Source organism: Nomascus leucogenys, chromosome 17 (genome assembly GCF_006542625.1).
Source record: "Nomascus leucogenys isolate Asia chromosome 17, Asia_NLE_v1, whole genome shotgun sequence".
In the NCBI taxonomy this organism is placed as follows: Eukaryota; Metazoa; Chordata; class Mammalia; order Primates; family Hylobatidae; genus Nomascus; species Nomascus leucogenys.
The window spans coordinates 32,053,162-32,070,693 of NC_044397.1; the positions used below are offsets into that span (position 1 = coordinate 32,053,162).

At 48.5% G+C, this 17,532-nt stretch overlaps 1 protein-coding gene across 1 annotated transcript; it reads right to left on the reverse strand.

Annotated features, from left to right (window-relative positions):
* Positions 1 to 3,065: 3,065 nt before the first annotated feature.
* On the reverse strand, positions 3,066 to 8,680 carry LOC115830800 (protein FAM106C-like). The gene is made up of 3 exons (XM_030795580.1): positions 8,602 to 8,680; positions 4,838 to 4,981; positions 3,066 to 3,586 (listed from the first exon to the last, which is right to left on the reverse strand). Exons 1-3 carry the CDS (start codon positions 8,678 to 8,680, stop codon positions 3,066 to 3,068), a joined length of 744 nt encoding a protein of 247 aa, XP_030651440.1.
* Between the last annotated feature and the right edge of the window lie 8,852 nt (positions 8,681 to 17,532).

Sequence of the window (17,532 nt, forward strand, 5' to 3'; positions counted from 1 at the left end):
GAGTAGAATGTGATGAATTCCTGGTGTTTCCCAGATGGCTGTATTTTTTAGGATGGATCCACTTAATGTTGAGTGGTTTATTCTGGTTTTCTGTTTGCCAATTTTAGTAATTTATATTTTCTAGGAAAGTGTCCCATTTAATTTTTGAATTTATGGCAATTATTTAGAGTAATCTTACAATTATAAAACTCGACCATGGCTGGGCACTGTGGCTCACACCTGTAATCCTAGCACTTTGGGAGGCCAAGGCGGGTGGATCATTTGAGGTCAGGAGTTGGATACTGGCCTGGCCAACATGGTGAAACCCCGTGTCTACTAAAAATACCAAAAAAAAATTAGCTGGGCAGAAGGGGCGCATGCCTGTAATCCCAGCTACTCAAGAGGCTGAGGCAAGAGGATCGCTTGAGCCTGGGAGGCGGAGGTTGCAGTGAGCCGAGATCAAGCCACTGCACTCTTGTCTGGGCGACAGAGTGAGACTCCATCTCAAAAAAACAAACAAACAAAAAAAAGAAAATGCAAATTAAGGGCAAAGGAGGTATTACTAAGCATCCACCAAATTGGCTAAAATTAAAGCAACTGACAATCCCAAGTGTGGATGACCATAGAGCGCAATTGGAACTCTCATACGCTGTGGATGGAGTCTCGCTCTGTTACCCAGGCTGGAGTGCAGTGGTGCGATCTTGGCTCACTGCAAGATGAAAGTCTAAATTGTTTCAACCGCTTTGGAAAACTTGGGCACTATCTACTAAAGGTTTTTTGTGTTTTTTTTTTAAATGGAGTTTGGCTCTTGTCTCCCAGGCCGGAGTGCAGTGGATCTCGGCTCACTGCAACCTCAGCCTCCACCTCTTAGGTTCCAGTGATTCTCCTGTCTCAGCCACCCGAGTAGCTGGGATTACAGGCACCCACCACCATGCCCAGCTAATTTTGGTATTTTTAGTAGAGATGGGAGTTCCAGACCAGCCTGACCAACATGGAGAAACCCCGTCTCTACTAAAAATACAAAATTAGCCGGGTGTGGTGGTGCATGCCTGTAATCCCAGCTACTTGGGAGGCTGAGGGCAGGAGAATTGCTTGAACCTGGGAGGCAGAGGTTGCAGTGGGCCGAGATCACACCATTGCACTCCAGCCTGGGCAACAAGAGCGAAACTCTGTCTCAAAAAAAAAAAAAAAAGTATAAAATGAAACATGTTGAATCAGCAGCAGTGGCAGCTTGTTTAAGGAAAGGAACAAACAGAAAATTAATACAGAAGGTCAAAAAATGAAGCACAACTCTTTTAAGTGCCAATCTGTTTTTAGGTTTTTTTGTTTTTGTTTTTTTTTAAATAGAGACAGGGTCTCTGTCGCCCAGGCTGGAATGCAGTGAGGTGATCACGGCTCACTGCAGCCTCGACCTCCCAGGCTCAAGCAATCCTCCCACCTCAGCCTCCCCAGTAGCTGGGACCACAGATGTGCACCATCACACCCAGCTAATTTTTGTATTTTTTGTAGAGATGGGGTTTCACCATGTTGCCCAGGCTGGTCTCGAACTCCTCGGCTCAAGCTATCTGCCCACCTCAGCTTCCCAAAGTGCAATGATCATAAGTGTGAGCTGCCATGGCTGGCCAAGGCTGTCTTTTAAAAAGCTAAAAATGGGCTGGTTCAAGACCTGTCTGAGCAATATGGCGAGACCTCATTTCTACCAAAAAAAAAAAAAAAATCAGCTGGGTGTGGTGGCCCGTGCCTGTAGTCATCCAAGCTACTCGGGAGGCTGAGGTGGGAGGATCGCTTGAACCCAGAAGGTTGAGGTTGCAGTGAGCCTCGACTGTGCCACTGCACTGCAGCCTGGGTGACAGTGAGACCTTGTCTCAAAAAGCCTCAGAAGGACTGGCCTAGGGAGATGGGCAAGCATTTTGTTTCTGGTTTCTGAATGGCCCTGTGCGTTGAGAGAGGTCTTCGGCCTCCCAGCCTCTCTGGCTGAAGGTGGCGATTCTGCATGGAGTCTCTCCACCACTTGGTGGCATTGCTCACAGTGACTTCTTACTTCTAAACACCATTGAATTGGAGCAAGTAGATGATTTGCCACATTTCTCCCAGCTAGTTTGGAGGCTGAATATAGAATTTTACTGGGACACACCAGAATGTGTAAGTTGGGGAGCAGCGATCCCAGTGTCCCTTGATAATGTGCCAACAGCTTCCTTAGTATTGAAATCACAAAGTCAGAAATGCACACACCTCTATGATCAGAGATCCATACAGGAGAGAGCAACCAAAAGAGGGCTTTTAAGTTTGCCAGACTTCCTGACCAGTGGGAAGCAAGAGAGTAGATAAGTGTGCAACAGTCGCAAACCCAAGCCTATAAGAACCTAGTTGGGAATAGAATGTAAGAGAATGGGGAGCGATGGGGACTCTAGTGTGTTCTGGCACATGCCCATCTAAAGGCTCCATGTGACTGTTGCCTTGCAGGAATGTGGGCCCCAGTGTTCACCAAACCTTTTTTTTTTGTTTTTCCCATGAAGAGAAGCCAGAAACCCAGATATTAATACAAAGTATCCAGTTCAGAAGTGTTGGTAAATTTTTTTAATTTTGAACATCGTGCTGCCCAAAGAAGGTATCTGCAAGCCAGGTACAAACCAGCAGTTCATGCCCTCTGGTGAGCAGAAAGGTCATAGACTTTGAGCCCATTATGTTGGAGGTCAAATTCTAGTTCTGCTGTTGCAACGGCTGTAAACGAAAGTTTTCAGATTTCTAATGCCCAGTGGAAATTCCACTTTATTTCTAAAGGTTATTAAAAGGAATAGATCATGTATGTAAGTAGACACAGAGCTTGCCACCTGTTAGGTACTCAAAAGCATTCTTCCCTCACTTAAGGAAACAATACAGGCATAATACAACAATAATGTTATGATCAAGTTCATTATCAGGAGGCATACACCCCAACAATAGGGGAGTGAGCACCTACCATGTACAGAGCTCTCTGCTAGGTTCTCTGGAGGCAGCAGTTCCCAACCAGGCAATTCATCGGCATCATCGGAATCAGCCAGCAGCTTGTTGGATATGCTGAGTCCAGAGTCCCGCCCAAATTACACCTAATGTTCTGTGCCTATTACACCCAGATTTATGAGATCCTCCTCTCTCATGCAGTCCAAGCATCTGCATTCTAATAAGTTCCTCAGAGGAAGCTCTTTCGCAGCCAGTTTGCACTGGTCTGTGGGTTGGTCATTTATGGAAACCACTGCTCCAGGGAATGAATAATTATTTCCAGTCTCATTAGGGAAAGATGATATGCATATGCACACATGTAAGGAGGAGTGACAGTAATTAGCCAAAAGCTCTGTAGACATAATTGCCTCTGATGAAGTGCTGACTGATGACATCCCACAGTAGGCTATTGACAGTGTACCCCGGGGAAAGCTAAATGCAAAAGGGAAGCGAACTGCCTCATGAAGTGAGATCAGGATTACAGGGTCGGAAATGTGGAGAGGGTGATTCAGATGGACAAAGGAGCAGAGGCAGGATTCAAGTGATGTGTTTCGGAGGCAGTGTAGCCTGTTTGTGCCGAGTGGAAGGTGCACGAGGAACATAGTAGACGGTAACAGGAAGGCAGGAGCTGTGAAGGCCTTTGAAGGTCAGGCCAGTTGTAATAAAAGTATTTCACATTGGCAGGTATCTTGGGATGGTTGCCAAACATTTTCCTATGGTTTGCATAAATACATATCTACTTTATTTATGTATTTATTTTATGTATGTATTTATTTATTTATTTATTGAGACGGAGTTTCGCTCTTGTTACCCAGGCTGGAGTGCAGGGGCACGATCTTGGCTCACTGCAAGCTCTGCCGCCTGGGTTCATGCCATTCTCCTGCCTCAGCCTCCCGAGTAGCTGGGACCACAGGTGCCTGCCACTACACTGGGCTGATTTTTTGTATTATCAGTAGAGATGGGGTTTCACCATGTTAGCCAGGATGGTCTCGATCTCCTGACTTCATGATCTGCCCACCTTGGCCTCCCAAAGTGCTGGGATTACAGGCGTGAGCGCCCGGCCAAAAGCTGGACGTTTTAGAAAATATATTTTAGCAACTCTGACACTTGATTCCCCCAACTCCAGCCAGGGGTTGTGGTTACTGTTGTTTGCTTGGTGATGTATTGCTTTGTGACTGGGCTGAACAAGTTTCACCATCACGATCCTCATCTCACACTATGCAGACTCAGATGTCCCTGATAAGATTTTTTTCTTCCTGTTTTTACCTTTTAACTTGGCTACCTAGGGGTCGCCCCTGGGTCAGCATAAGCCACTTAATGGTTAAAGATTGTGCTTGGCCAGGCACGGTGGCTCATGCCTGTAATCCCAGCACTTTGGGAGGCCGAGGCAGGAGGATCAATTGAGCCCAGGAATTCAAGACTGGCCTGGGCAACATAGCAAGACCCCATCTCTACAAAAAATAAAACAAATTAGCCAGTCATGGTGGTGCATGCCTGTAGTCCCAGCTACTCAGGAGGCTGAGGTGGGAGGATTGCTTGGGCCCAGGAGTTCAAGGCTGCAGTGAGCCATGATCATGCCACTGCACTCCAGCAGCCTGAGTGACAGAGTGAGACCCTGTCTCTCTCTCTCTCAAAAAAGTTGTGCTTAAGCCCCTTGGCTAGTTAGATTTTTGCCCTTTCCCATTGGGTGTGTGTGTGGCTTGGAGGCTGCTATCACCGTTCAGAGAATTTCCCCTTTTGCCCCATGGTGACAAAAGGCTACCAGCCAGGGACTGGTAGCTTGGCATTCTCCCTGTGATTTCTCCCAAGAAGGCACAGCCTTCCAGATGGCCGGGGATGGCTGTGACATCATCTTTAAGCCTGGCTTCCTAGGAGTCACCACTGTGCCAGAGCGGCTTATCGTTTGTGCCGTGCTGGTCACAGCTTAGACTAAGCCCCTGGTGCCTGTGACGATGGGTCTGGATGCGTGTGGGGAATGTTTTGGGTCTACTCCAGGTGTTATTCTGATTGCTTCGAGTGGGTGCTGCCAAGCACAGGTCCACAGAATTCCTGACCACCCCCCCCCCCCCAATTTGTCTATGATCCTGTGGAGATATTCTTGGCTCTCTCTTTCTCTGGTTCTCTCTCTCTTTTTTTTTTTTTTTTGGAGACAGAGTCTTGCTCTGTTGCCCAGGCTGGAGTGCAGTGGTGCAATCTTAGCTCACTGCAACCTCCACCTCCCGGGTTCAAGCGATTCTCCTGCCTCAGCCTCCCGAGTAGCTGGAACTACAGGTGCGTGCCACCACTCCCAGCTAATTTTTGTATTTTCAGTAGATACGAGGTTTCACCATGTTGGCCAGGGTGGTCTTGAACTCCTGCCCTCAGGTGATCAGCCTGCCTTGGCCTCCCAAAGTGCTGAGATTATAAACATGAGCCAATGTGCCTGGCCTTAAGTTTCTTTATAATCAATGGTCTCTTCACTGCCTTTTTTTTTTTCGAGATGGAGTCTCTCTCTGTCGCCCAGGCTGGAGTGCAATGGCACGATCTTGGCTCACTGAAACCTCCACCTTCCTGGTTTAAGCAATTCCCGTGCCTCAGCCTCCTGAGTAGCTGGGATTACAGGCACATGCCACCACGCCCAGTTAATTTTTTTGTATTTTTAGTAGAGACAGGGTTTCACCATGTTGGCCAGACTGGTCTCAAACTCTTTTTTTTTTTTTTTTTTTTTTTGAGACGGAGTCTCGCTCTGTCGCCCAGGCTGGAGTGCAGTGGCGCAATCTCGGCTCACTGCAAGCTCCGCCTCCCGGGTTCACGCCATTCTCCCGCCTCAGCCTCTCCGAGCAGCTGGGACTACAGGCGCCCGCCACCACGCCTGGCTAATTTTTTTGTATTTTTAGTAGAGACGGGGTTTCACTGTGGTCTCGATCTCCTGACCTCGTGATCCGCCCGCCTCGGCCTCCCAAAGTGCTGGGATTACAAGCGTGAGCCACCGCGCCCGGCCCTGGTCTCAAACTCTTGACCTCAGGCAATCTGCCCACCTCAGCCTCCCAAAGTGCTGGGATTACGGGTGTGAGCCACTGCGCCCAGCTTCGCTGCCCAGTTTTATGTCAGGGATTTGTTGGCGAGACTGAAGCCCCTGTCGTACAGAAGGTCCCGCATTCTGGATATAGCCAATTGTGTTCCTGTGGTTTCATTTAGCACAAAGATGAGAATATTCTTGTCTCTTTTACTTAGAACTAGAGGAAAATCCGTTTGGACAAGACTTCTGTGATTCCCATAGGTCAGAGGGTGTGTGTATTTTTTTTTTTGAGACGGAGTCTCGCTCTGTTGCCCAGAGACTGGATTGCAGTTGCGCGATCTCGGCTCACTGCAAGCTCTGCCTCCCAGGTTCACGCCATTCTCCTGCCTCATCCTCCCGTGTAGCTGGGACTACAGGCGCCCGCCACCACGCCCGGCTATTTTTTTTGTATTTTTAGTAGAGACCGGGTTTCACCGTGTTATCCATGATGGGCTCGATCTCCTGACCTCGTGATCTGCCCGCCTCAGCCTCCCAAAGTGCTGGGATTACAAGCGTGAGCCACCGCACCCGGCTGGGTGTGTGTATTTTAAATTTTCGCCGGGCGCGGTGGCTCACGCTTGTAATCCCAGCATTTTGGGAGGCCGAGGCGGGCGGATCACGAGGTCAGGAGATCGAGACCACAGTGAAACCCCGTCTCTACTAAAAATACAAAAAAAAAATCAGCCGGGCATGGTGGCAGGCGCCTGTAGTCCCAGCTACTCAGAGAGGCTGAGGCAGGAGAATGGCGTGAACCCGGGAGGCGGAGCTTGCAGTGAGCCGAGATTGCGCCACTGCACTCCAGCCTGGGTGACAGAGCGAGACTCCGCCTCAAAAAAATAAATAAAAATAAATAAATAAATAAATAAATTTTGACTTGTGCTGCTGAAAAGGTTGCACTAATTTACAGGCCTCTAACCCTGTATGGAAATGCCATTCCCACCCCAGCCATAAGCAGAGTCAACCCTTAATGTGATCTTTTAATATTTTTAATAGAGACAGGGTCTTGCTCTGTTGTCCAGAACTACTCCTGGGCTCAAGTGATTCTCCCACCTGGGCTTCCCAAAACGTTGGGATACAGGCATGAGCCACCACACCCAGCCTACTCTGATCTTTTAAAAATTCTTGGGCCTGGTGCAGTGGCTCACGCCTGTAATCCCAGCACTTTGGGAAACCGAGGTGGGCAGATCATGAGGTCAGGAGATCGAGACCATCCTGGCTAATATGGTGAAACCCCCATCTCTACTAAAAATACAAAAAATTAGCCAGGCGTGGTGGCGGGCGCCTGTAGTCCCAGCTACTCGGGAGGCTGAGGCAGGAGAATGGCGTGAACTCAGGAGGTGGAGCTTGCAGTGAGCCGAGATTGCGCCACTGCACTCTAGCCTGGGTGACCGAGCGAGACCCTGTCTCAAAAAAATATATATATATATATCGAGACCCTGTCTAAAAAAAAATATATATATATATATATATATATATATATATATATATTCTTTCAGTTTGGAGTGCAGTGGCATAATCATGACTCATTGCAGCCTTGACCTCTCGGGCTCAAGTGATCCTCCCACTGCAGCCTCCCAAGCAGCTGAGACTACAGGAGAGTCCCACCATGCCCAGCTAATTTTTTTTTTTTTTTTTTTTTTTTGAGATGGAGTCTTGTTCTGTTGTCACGCTGGACTGCAGTGGTGTGATCTCGGCTCACTGCAACCTCCGACTCCCTGGTTCAAGTGATTCTCCTGCCTCAGCCTCCCAAGTAGCTGGGATTACAGGCATGCACTGCCATGCTCAGCTAATTTTTGTATTTTTAGTAGTGACAGGGTTTCACCATGTTGGCCAGGATTGTCTCAATCTCCTGACCTCGTGCTCCGCCCGCCTCGGCCTCCCGAAGTGCTGGGATTACAGGCGTGAGCCACTGCACCGGGCCTCCCAGCTGATTTTTATATTTTTTTGTAGATATGGGGTTTTGTCATGTTGCCCAGGCTGGTCTCGAATTCCTAGGCTCACCTGGGCTTCGCAAAGTGCTGGGATTACAGGCAAGAGCCACCGTGCCCAAACTATTGTGATTTTTTTTTTTTTTTTTTTGAGACAGTGTCTCTCTCTCTTGCCAGGCTGGAGTGCAGGGGTGCGATCTCGGCTCGCTGCAACCTCCGCCTCCCAGGTTCAAGTGATTCTCCTGCCTCAGCCTCCCGAGTAGCTGGGACTACTCTCGCAACCACGCCTGGCTAATTTTTGTATTTTTAGTAGAGACAGGGTTTCACCATGTTGGTCCGGCTGGTCCCAAACTCCTGACCTCCTGATCCGCCTGCCTCAGCCTCCAAAGGTGCTGGGATTACAGGTGTGAGCCACTGCTCCCGGCCAGTGATCATTTTTAATGTGTGATAATTCTATTTCTGGCCACAAGAGGTACCAACGCCTAGCATGTTGGACCCAGGGGGACCCTCCTAGGCTGGCTGGCTCGGCATGGGCTCCCCTCTTGGGAGGCGGGAATGGGACTATTGTTCCAGGAAACACCTCAAGTCCCGTGATCAGGACTAGAGGAATGGGGCCGACAGGGTAGGATTGGACAAGAGGCTGCGCATGTCAGAGAACGGCCGGGCTGAATTTCAGACCTGGTGGTCGGCTCCCGGAAATTCGAGTACCGAACCTTTCTGTGATTAAAAATGCATGGTAGTTAAAGCTGCCAGCCATCGTTATGGCAGCAGGTGTGCCTCCAAACACACTTCTTCCCCCACCTCTGCTATGCACAACACACACACACACACATATTACAAAGATGTGGAGATGTGGCCTCTCTGTTTTTTGTTGGTATAGTTATGTATATTTTCAGGTGGTTTTTTTTGGTTGATTGAAGTATAATTTACATATGGCAAAATTCACCTATGTTAGGTGTATAGTTCTATAAATTTTTTTTTTTTTTGAGACAGAGTCTCGCTGTCACCCAAGCTGGTGTGCAGGGCACGATCTTGGCTCACTGCAACCTCTGACTCCCAGGCTCAAGCGATGCTCTTGCCTCAGCCTCCTGAGATGCTGGGATTATAGGCGCCTGCCACCACACCTGGCTAATTTTTGTATTTTTAGTAGAGACAGAGTTTCATCATGTTGGCCAGGCTGGCCCTGAACTCCTGGCCTCAAGTGATCCACCCACCTGGGACTCCCAAAGTGCTGGGATGACAGGCATGAGCCACCGCACTCAGCCTGTTGTGGTTTAATTTGCAATTCCTTGTGGCCAGTAATGTTGTGCATCCTTTCATGTGCTTATTTGCCATCTGTATATCTTCTTTGATAAAGGTCTTTTCAAAAATGAGTGCATTTTCTGTTTTAGAGGGGGAGTCTTCCTCTTTTGCCCAGGCTGGAGTGCAGTGGTGCCATCATAGCTCACTGTAATCTCACAGTGCTGTGTGCACAGCTGTGGTCCAAGCTACTTGAGAGGCCGAGGTGGGAGGATAGTCGGGCCCCAGGAAGTTGACACTGTAGTGAGCTATGTTTGTGCCACTGCACTCCAGCCTGGGTGACAGAGCAAGACACTGTGTAAAAAAAAAAAAAAAAAAAAAAAAAAAAAAAAAGGCTGGGCGCAGTGGCTCACGCCTGTAATCCCAGCACTTCGGGAGGCTGAGGTGGGTGGATCACTTGAGGTCAGGAGTTCAAGAACATCCTGGCCAACATGGTAAAACCCCGTCTCTACTAAAAATACAAAAATTAGCTGGGCGTGGTGGCGCGTGCCTGTAATCCCAGCTACTCGGAAGGCTGAGGCAGGAGAATCATTGGAACCCGGGAGGCGGAGGTTGCAGTAAGCTGAGATCATGCCACTGCACTCCAGCCTGGCGACAGAGTGAGACTCAGTCTCAAAAAAACAAAACAAAACAAAAACCAAAAACAACAAAAAAGAAATCAATGACTTTTTTTTTTGTCAATAATAACCAAACACTGGAAACAGCTCAGGTGTTGATCAACAGCAGAAGGATTCAACAAACTATGGGGCATCTATGCCCTGGAAAACCACTTGACAATAAAAATAAGTGAACTACCAATGCCCACAACTTGCATGGATCTCAAACACGTTCTAAGGAATCTAGAATTATTCCATTTCTAAGAAGTTCTAGAACAGGCAAAGCTAGTCAGAACAGGCAGTGAAGATGGACTAGAACAGGCATGATGAAACTTTCTGGGATTCTTTTTTTTTTTTTTTTGAGACAGGGTCTTGCTCTGTCACCCAGGCTGGAGTGCAGTGGTGCAGTGGCATGATCATAGCTCAATGCAGCCTCGACCTCCCAGGCTCAGGTGATCCTTCTGCCTCACCCTCCCGGCTGGCTGGGACCACAGGCACACCACCACACCTGGCTAATTTTTGTAGTTGTTGTAGAGGCAGGGTCTCGCCATGTTGCCCAGGCTGGTCTCAATCTCCTGGACTCAAGTGATCCGCCTGACTCAGCCTCCTGAAGTGCTAGGACTGCAGGCGTGAGTCATCACACCCGCCCCATCATTTTTTTAAATGCGTTTGAAAGTAGCTGGCACTTTGCATGCATAAGCACTTCAGCATGCATACCATTAACTAGAGTTGAACATGTGCTTACGGCTTCGTTTTTGGCAGGGGAAATTTACACAGTGAAATGCACAACTCTTGAGTGAATGTTCACTGATGGTTAACAAATGCAGATACATGTGTAAGCCAAAGCCCTCTAAATATATTTAGACTCAGCCGGGCACGGTGGCGCATGCCTGTAATCCCAGCACTTTGGGAGGCCGTGGCTGTGGATTACCTGAGGTCAGGGGTTTGAGACCAGCCTGGCCAACATGGTGAAACCCCGTTTCTACTAAAAATACAAAAATCACTCGGATGTGGTGGCACATGCCTGTAATCCCAGCTACTCAGGAGGCTGAGGGAGGAGAATCGCTTGAACCCAGGAGGCAAAGGTTGCAGTGAGCCGAGATCACGCCACTGCACTCCAGCCTGGGCGACAGAGTGAGACTCCATCTCAAAAAAGGCAAAAACAAAAACAACAACAACAACAACTATATATATATATATGTATACATACATATATGTATACATACATACATATATATACGTATACATACATATATATACACATATAATATATATATGTGTATATATATGTATGTATACGTATATATATGTATATATATATATATATTCTGGCCAGGTGTAGTGATTCATGCTTTGAGAGTACTTTGGGAAACAAAATGGGGGGGTGGTGGGAATGGCTTGAGGTCAGGCGTTTGAGACCATCCCAGGCAACGTGGTGAAACCCCATCTCTAGTCGAAATACAAACTATTAGCCGGGGGTGGTTGCAAGACAGCACCACTGTGCTTCAGCCTGGACACAGAGTGAGACTCTGTCTCAAAATTAAAAAAAAAAAAAAGGATGGATGAATGTATCAAGGGATAGATACATGATAGGACAAATAAGCAAATAGGGTAAGATGCCAGTAGTAGCATCTGGGAGGTGGCCATATGTGTGTTCTGATACAATTCTGTTAAACTTCTCTGAATGCTTGAAAAAGTACAAGATAAAAATGTTGGCAAAATTAACTGTCAGTGATTTATCTTTCTGTCTTTTTTTGCTTGTTTCTGTTTTAGAGACAGGGTCTGGCTCTGTTGCTGAGGCTGGAGTGCAGTGGCATGATCATAGCTCTCTGTAGCCTCAACCTCCTGGGCTCAAGTGATCCCCCTGACTCAGCCTCCCCAGTAGCTGGGATTACAGGCGTGTGCCAACACGCCCAGCTGATTTTTAAAATTTTTTTTATAGAGGCTGGGCTTGGCGGCTCATGCCTGTAATCCCAGCACTTTGGGAGGCCAAGGTTGGTGGATGACCTGAGGTCAGGAGTTCGAGACCAGCCTGGCCAACATGGTGAAACCCCATCTCTACTAAAAATACAAAGGAAAAAAAACAAAAGAAAAAAAAATTAGCCAGGCGTGGTGGCATGCGCCTGTAACCCCCAGCTACTTGGGAGGCTGAGCCAGAAGAATCGCTTAAACTGGGGAGGCAGAGGTTGCAGTGAGCAGAAATCATGCCACTTCTCTCCAGCCTGGGCTACAGAGCAAGACTCCATCTCAAAGAAATTAAAAAAAATTTTTTTTTTTGTAGAGATGGGTCTTGCTCTGTGGCCCAGGCTGGTCTCAAACTCCTGGGCTCAGGGGATCCGACCCCTTCAGCCTGCCAAAATGCTGGGATTACAGATATAAGCTACCTTGCCTGGCCTGATTTCTCTTTCTTAGTAGTACCTAAGAGAAACATGCATCTTACAGGTGCCCTAGATCTGATGAAATATGGTGTTATTGTTAAGCTCAGCCAGTCCAGGTGTGGTGGCTCACGCCTATAATCCCAACACTTTGGGAGGCCGAGGCAGGTGGATCACTTGAGGTCAGGAGTTTGAGACCAGCCTGGCCAACATGGTGAAACCTTGTTTTGACTAAAAATACAAAAATTAGGTGGGCGTGGTGGTGCACACCTGTAAACCCAGCTTCTGGCAAGGCTGAGGCATGAGAATCGCTTGAACCCAGTAGGCAGAGGTTGCAGTCCACCAAGATTGTGCTACGGCACTCCAGCCGGGGTGACAGAGAAAGACGACTCTCTCTCAAAAAAAAAAAAAAAGATGAAAAATAAAAGAAGCTCAGCAGCCAGGAACCTAGGCACTGCCCTCAGTGGCCATCACCTACCAATTTCCTTTGAAAACTCTGGACTCTGTCTCCTGGAATCTCCATTCTCTGATCCCCCAAGTCAATGCAGAACCCCCAGCTCCTGCCCTAAATGGCAGCACCACCTTTTCCCAGCACCCATGCCACACCCTGCTGTGACACTGAGTGTGTGGTTCCCCCACTTCCTTCCCTCCCTGGCACCTGGAGGACAGAAGCCAGACTCCTCACTCCAATTCTAGGAACCAGAGGGACTCCAATCACACCACACTGCTGCATGCCACTGAGCCTTTATGGGTGCTGGTGTTTTTGTTTTGCGTTTTGTTGTGGTGTTTTTTGAGACGGATTCTCTCTCTGTCCCCCAGGCTGGAGTGCAGTGGCGTCATCTTGGCTCACTGCAACCTCTGCCTCTCCGGTTCCGGCTTTTCTCCTGCCTCAGCCTCCGAAGTAGCTGAGATTACAGGTGCCCGCCACCACACCCGACCTAATTTTTATACTTTTAGTAGAGATGGCATTTTACCATGTTGCCCAGGCTGGTCCTGAACTCCTGATCTCAGGTGATCCGCCCCCCTTGGCCTCCCAAAGTGCTGGGATTACAGGCATGAGCCATCGCGCAGGCCGACTCCACTTTTTTTTTTTTTTTTTTGAGACGGAGTCTCGTTCTGTCACCCAGGCTGGAGTGCAGTGGCACAATCTCGGCTCACTGCAAGCTCCGCCTCCCAGGTTCACGCCATTCTCCTGCCTCAGCCTCTCCGAGTAGCTGGGACTACAGGCGCCCGCCACCATGCCCGGCTAATTTTTTTTGTGTGTGTATTTTTAGTAGAGACGGGGTTTCACCGTGGTCTCGATCTCCTGACCTCGTGATCCACCCGCCTCGGCCTCCCAAAGTGCTGGGATTACAAGCGTGAGCCACCGCGCCCGGCCTCCGACTCCACATTTTTAAACAAAGCTTCTCTTCCTTAACCAATTAGAAATAAAAATATATATATTTGAATCTACCTATGACCTGTAAGCCCCTACTTTAAGATATCCCACCTTTTAGGGCCAAACCAACATATAGCCTCCATATACTGATTCATGACTTCATTGTAATGTCTGCCTCCTTACCTTTAAAAACACCTACCTGCAAGCCAGCAGGGAGTTCTGGATGTAAACATGAGCTGCCAGATTCTCCTTGCTTGGCGCCCTGCAAATAAATGCCCTCTTTTTTCTCGCTGTAAACCTTGGTGTGGATGGTTGGCCTTACTGTGCCAGGCATCTGGATCCCGTGAAGGTCAGTCCTTGCTTCTTCTCATTGATTTTTTTTTTTTTTTTTTTTTTTGAGACAGGGTCTCACTCCCTTCTCCCAGGCTGCTGGAGTGCAGTGGTACAATCATTGCTCACTGCAGCCTCCACTTCCTGGACTCAGGTGATTCTCCCACTTCAGCCTCCTGAGTAACTGAGACCACATGCATGTGCCACAATGCCCGGCAAATGTTTTGTATTTTTAGTACAGGCAGGGGTCTTGCTATGTTGCCCAGGCTGGTCTCAAACCCCTGAGCTCAAGTGGTCCTCCCACCTCGGCCTCCTAAAGTGCTGGAATTACAGGTGTGTGCCACCGTACCGGGCCCAAGATGTTATCTTTAATTTCTATAGAGAACCAAATATCTGGTGACTCTAACTCCCTTGGCTATTGGTTTAAGCTACTTTTTTTTTTTTTTGCAGACAGAGTTTCGCTCTTGTTGCCCAGGCTGAAGTGCAATGGCGCGATCTTGGCTCACCGCAATCTCCGCCTCCCAGGTTCAAGCGATTCTCCTGCCTCAGCCTCCTGAGCAGCTGGGATTACAGGTGCATCCCACCACACCCAGCTAATTTTTGTAGTTTTGTTTTGTCTTGTTTTTGAGATGGAGTCTCACTCTGTTGCCAGGCTGGAGTGCAGTGGCGCAATCTCGGCTCATGGCAGCTTCCGCCTCCTGGGTTCAAGTGATTCTCCTTCCTCAGCCTCCCAAGTAGCTGGGACTACAGCGTGTGCCACCACACCCAGCTAATTTTTGTACTTTTGGTAGAGACGGGGTTTCACCATGTTGGCCATGCTGGTCTCGAACTCCTGACCTCAGGTGATCTGCCAGCCTTAGCCACCCAAAGTACTGGGATTACAGCCGTGAGCCACTGTGCCCAGCAGATTAAGGCTGTTATCATACGCATCCTGAGATCTGTTCCTTCTGGCTCTTTCATTCCCCCACAACCCTGTAGTTGCTTCTCTTGCAGTTACCCGCCATGATCCAGTGCTATTTAACCTGAATCCATGCTCAACGCTTCCCTATAAGTGCTAGGCTCTCTCCTGTTGGAAAGAAATAATTTCTTTTTTTTTTTGAGATGGAATTTCACTCTTGTTGCCCAGGCTGGAGTGCAATGGTGTGATCTTGGCTCACTGCAACCTCCGCCTCCCAGGTTCAAGCAATTCTCCTGCCTCAGTCTCCCAAATAGCTGGGATTACAGGCACCCACCACCACACCCCGCTAACTTTTTTGTGTGTTTTTAGTAGAGACAGGGTTTCGCCATGTTGGCCAGGCTGGTCTTGAAGTCCTGACCTCAGGTGATCTGCTTGCCTCCACCTCCCAAAGTCCTGGGCTTACAAGTGTGAGCCACCACGCCCGGCCGGAAAGAAATATTTTCTGAGATTTATAAGCTTTTTAAAAAAATTGTCGGGCGCGGTGGCTCACGCTTGTAATCCCAGCACTTTGGGAGGCCGAGGCGGGCGGATCACGAGGTCAGGAGATCGAGACCACGGTGAAACCCTGTCTCTACTAAAAATACAAAAAATTAGCCGGGCGTGGTGGCGAGTGCCTGTAGTCCCAGCTACTTGAGAGGCTGAGGCAGGAGAATGGCGTGAACCTGGGAGGCGGAGCTTGCAGTGAGCTGAAATTGCGCCACTGCACTCCAGCCTGGGTGACAGAGCGAGACTCCGCCTCAAAAAAAAAAAAAAAAAAAAAAAATTAAGGGCCGGGCAGAGTGGTTCACATCTGTAAGTGCAGCACTTTGGGAGGCTAAGGCAGGAGGATTGATTGAGGTCAGGAGTTGGAGGCTACAGTGAGGTATGATTGCACTGCTGCACTCTAGCCTGGGAGACAGAGCGAGACCCTGACTCTAACAATAATTACATCAATAACATTTAAAAGTTAAAATTAAGATTCTTCAGCCTCTTTTGGGCCGGGCATGGTCGCTCATGCCTGTAATCCCAGCACTTTGGGAGGCTGCAGCAGGTGGATCACTTGAGGCCAGGAGTTTGAGACCAGCGTGGTCAACATTGTGAAAGCCCATCTCTACTAAAAATGCAAAAATTAGCCGGTGTGGTGATGCATGCCTGTAATCCCAGCTATTCGGGAGGCTGAGACAGGAGAATCGCTTGAACTTGGGAGGTGGAGGTTGCAGTGAGCTGAGAGCATGCCACTCTACTCCAGCCTGGGCGACAGAACTAGACTCCATCTCAAAAAAAAAAAAAAAAAAAGATTCTTCAGTCTCTTGATCTTCCTGTGCCAGCTTTATGGTGCCCAGAGCTGCTCATGTTCAGATTTGCCATGGGCAGTGCTCCCCTACATCTGAAGATGCAAAGTTCTCTCTCCTTCCTTGTCACCTAATCTTGCTGGCCTTCTCAGGCTCACCTGCAGGAGACCCCACTCAAAAGTAGGGTCTGGCCGGGTGCAGTGGCTCATGCCTGTAATCACAGCACTTTGGGAGGCTGAGATAGGTGGATCACCTGAGGTCAGGAGTTCAAGAACAGCCTGGCCAACATGGTGAAACCCCATCTCTACTAAAAAATACAAAAATTAGCCAGGCGTGGTGGTGGGCTCCTGTAATCCCATCTACTCGGGAGGCCGAGGCAGGAGAATAGCTTGAACCTGGGGGTTGGAGGATACAGTGAGTCAAGATCATGCCACTGGGTGAAAGAGCGAAACTCCATCTCAAAAAAAAAAAAAAAGAAAAGTGGGGCCTTCTTCAGAAGATATGTTTGCATGATTTCCATGAGGAAGGCATGTGCCCTGTCCCTTTCTTCCTAATGCTCACTGAGTCTTTTTTTTTTTTAATAGACTTTACTTTTTTAGGCCAGTTTTTGATTCATAGCAACACTGAGCAGAAGGTACAGAGAGTTCTCATATGTTCCCTGCCCATGCTAATAGCCTCTCCCTTTAGCATCTTCCACCAAAGTGGTACATTTGTTACAATTAGGGAACCTATACTGACACATCATTTTCACCCTAAGTCCACAGTTTGCATTAGGGTGTGTCTTGGTGTTGTGCATGTCGTGGGTTTGGATAGATGTGTCAGAACATGCGTCCACTGTTCCAGCTCTCTCACAGGAGTTTCCCTGCCCAAAAAATCGTCCGTGCTCTGCCTCTTCATGCGTCCCTCCCTTCATGCATCCATCCCAGGGACAAAAGGTTGTCCCTGGCAACCTTTTGTTTCCAGACCCTGGCAACAGATCCTTTTACTGTCTCCGTAGCGTGGCCTTTTCTGAATGTAATATAGTTGGAATCATACAGTATACAGGCTTTTCATATTTTTTTCCTTGAGACAGAGTCTGGCTCTGTCACCCAGGCTGGAGAGTAGTGGTGCCTTCATAGCTCACTCAATTGAGCCTAACGTCCTAGGCTCAATTGATCCTCCTGCCTCAGCCTTCTGAGTAGCTGGGACTATGGGTATGCGTCACCACGTCCAGCCAAGTGTCCTGGATTTTTTTTTTTTTTTTTGAGACGAAGCCTTGCTCTTGTCCCGTAGGCTGTAGTGCAATGGCGCGATCTCGGCTCACTGCAACCTCCACCTCCTGGGTTCAAGCAATTCTCCTGCCTCAGCCTCCCAAGCAGTGGGATTACAGGCGCCCACCACCACGCCCAACTAATTTTTGTAT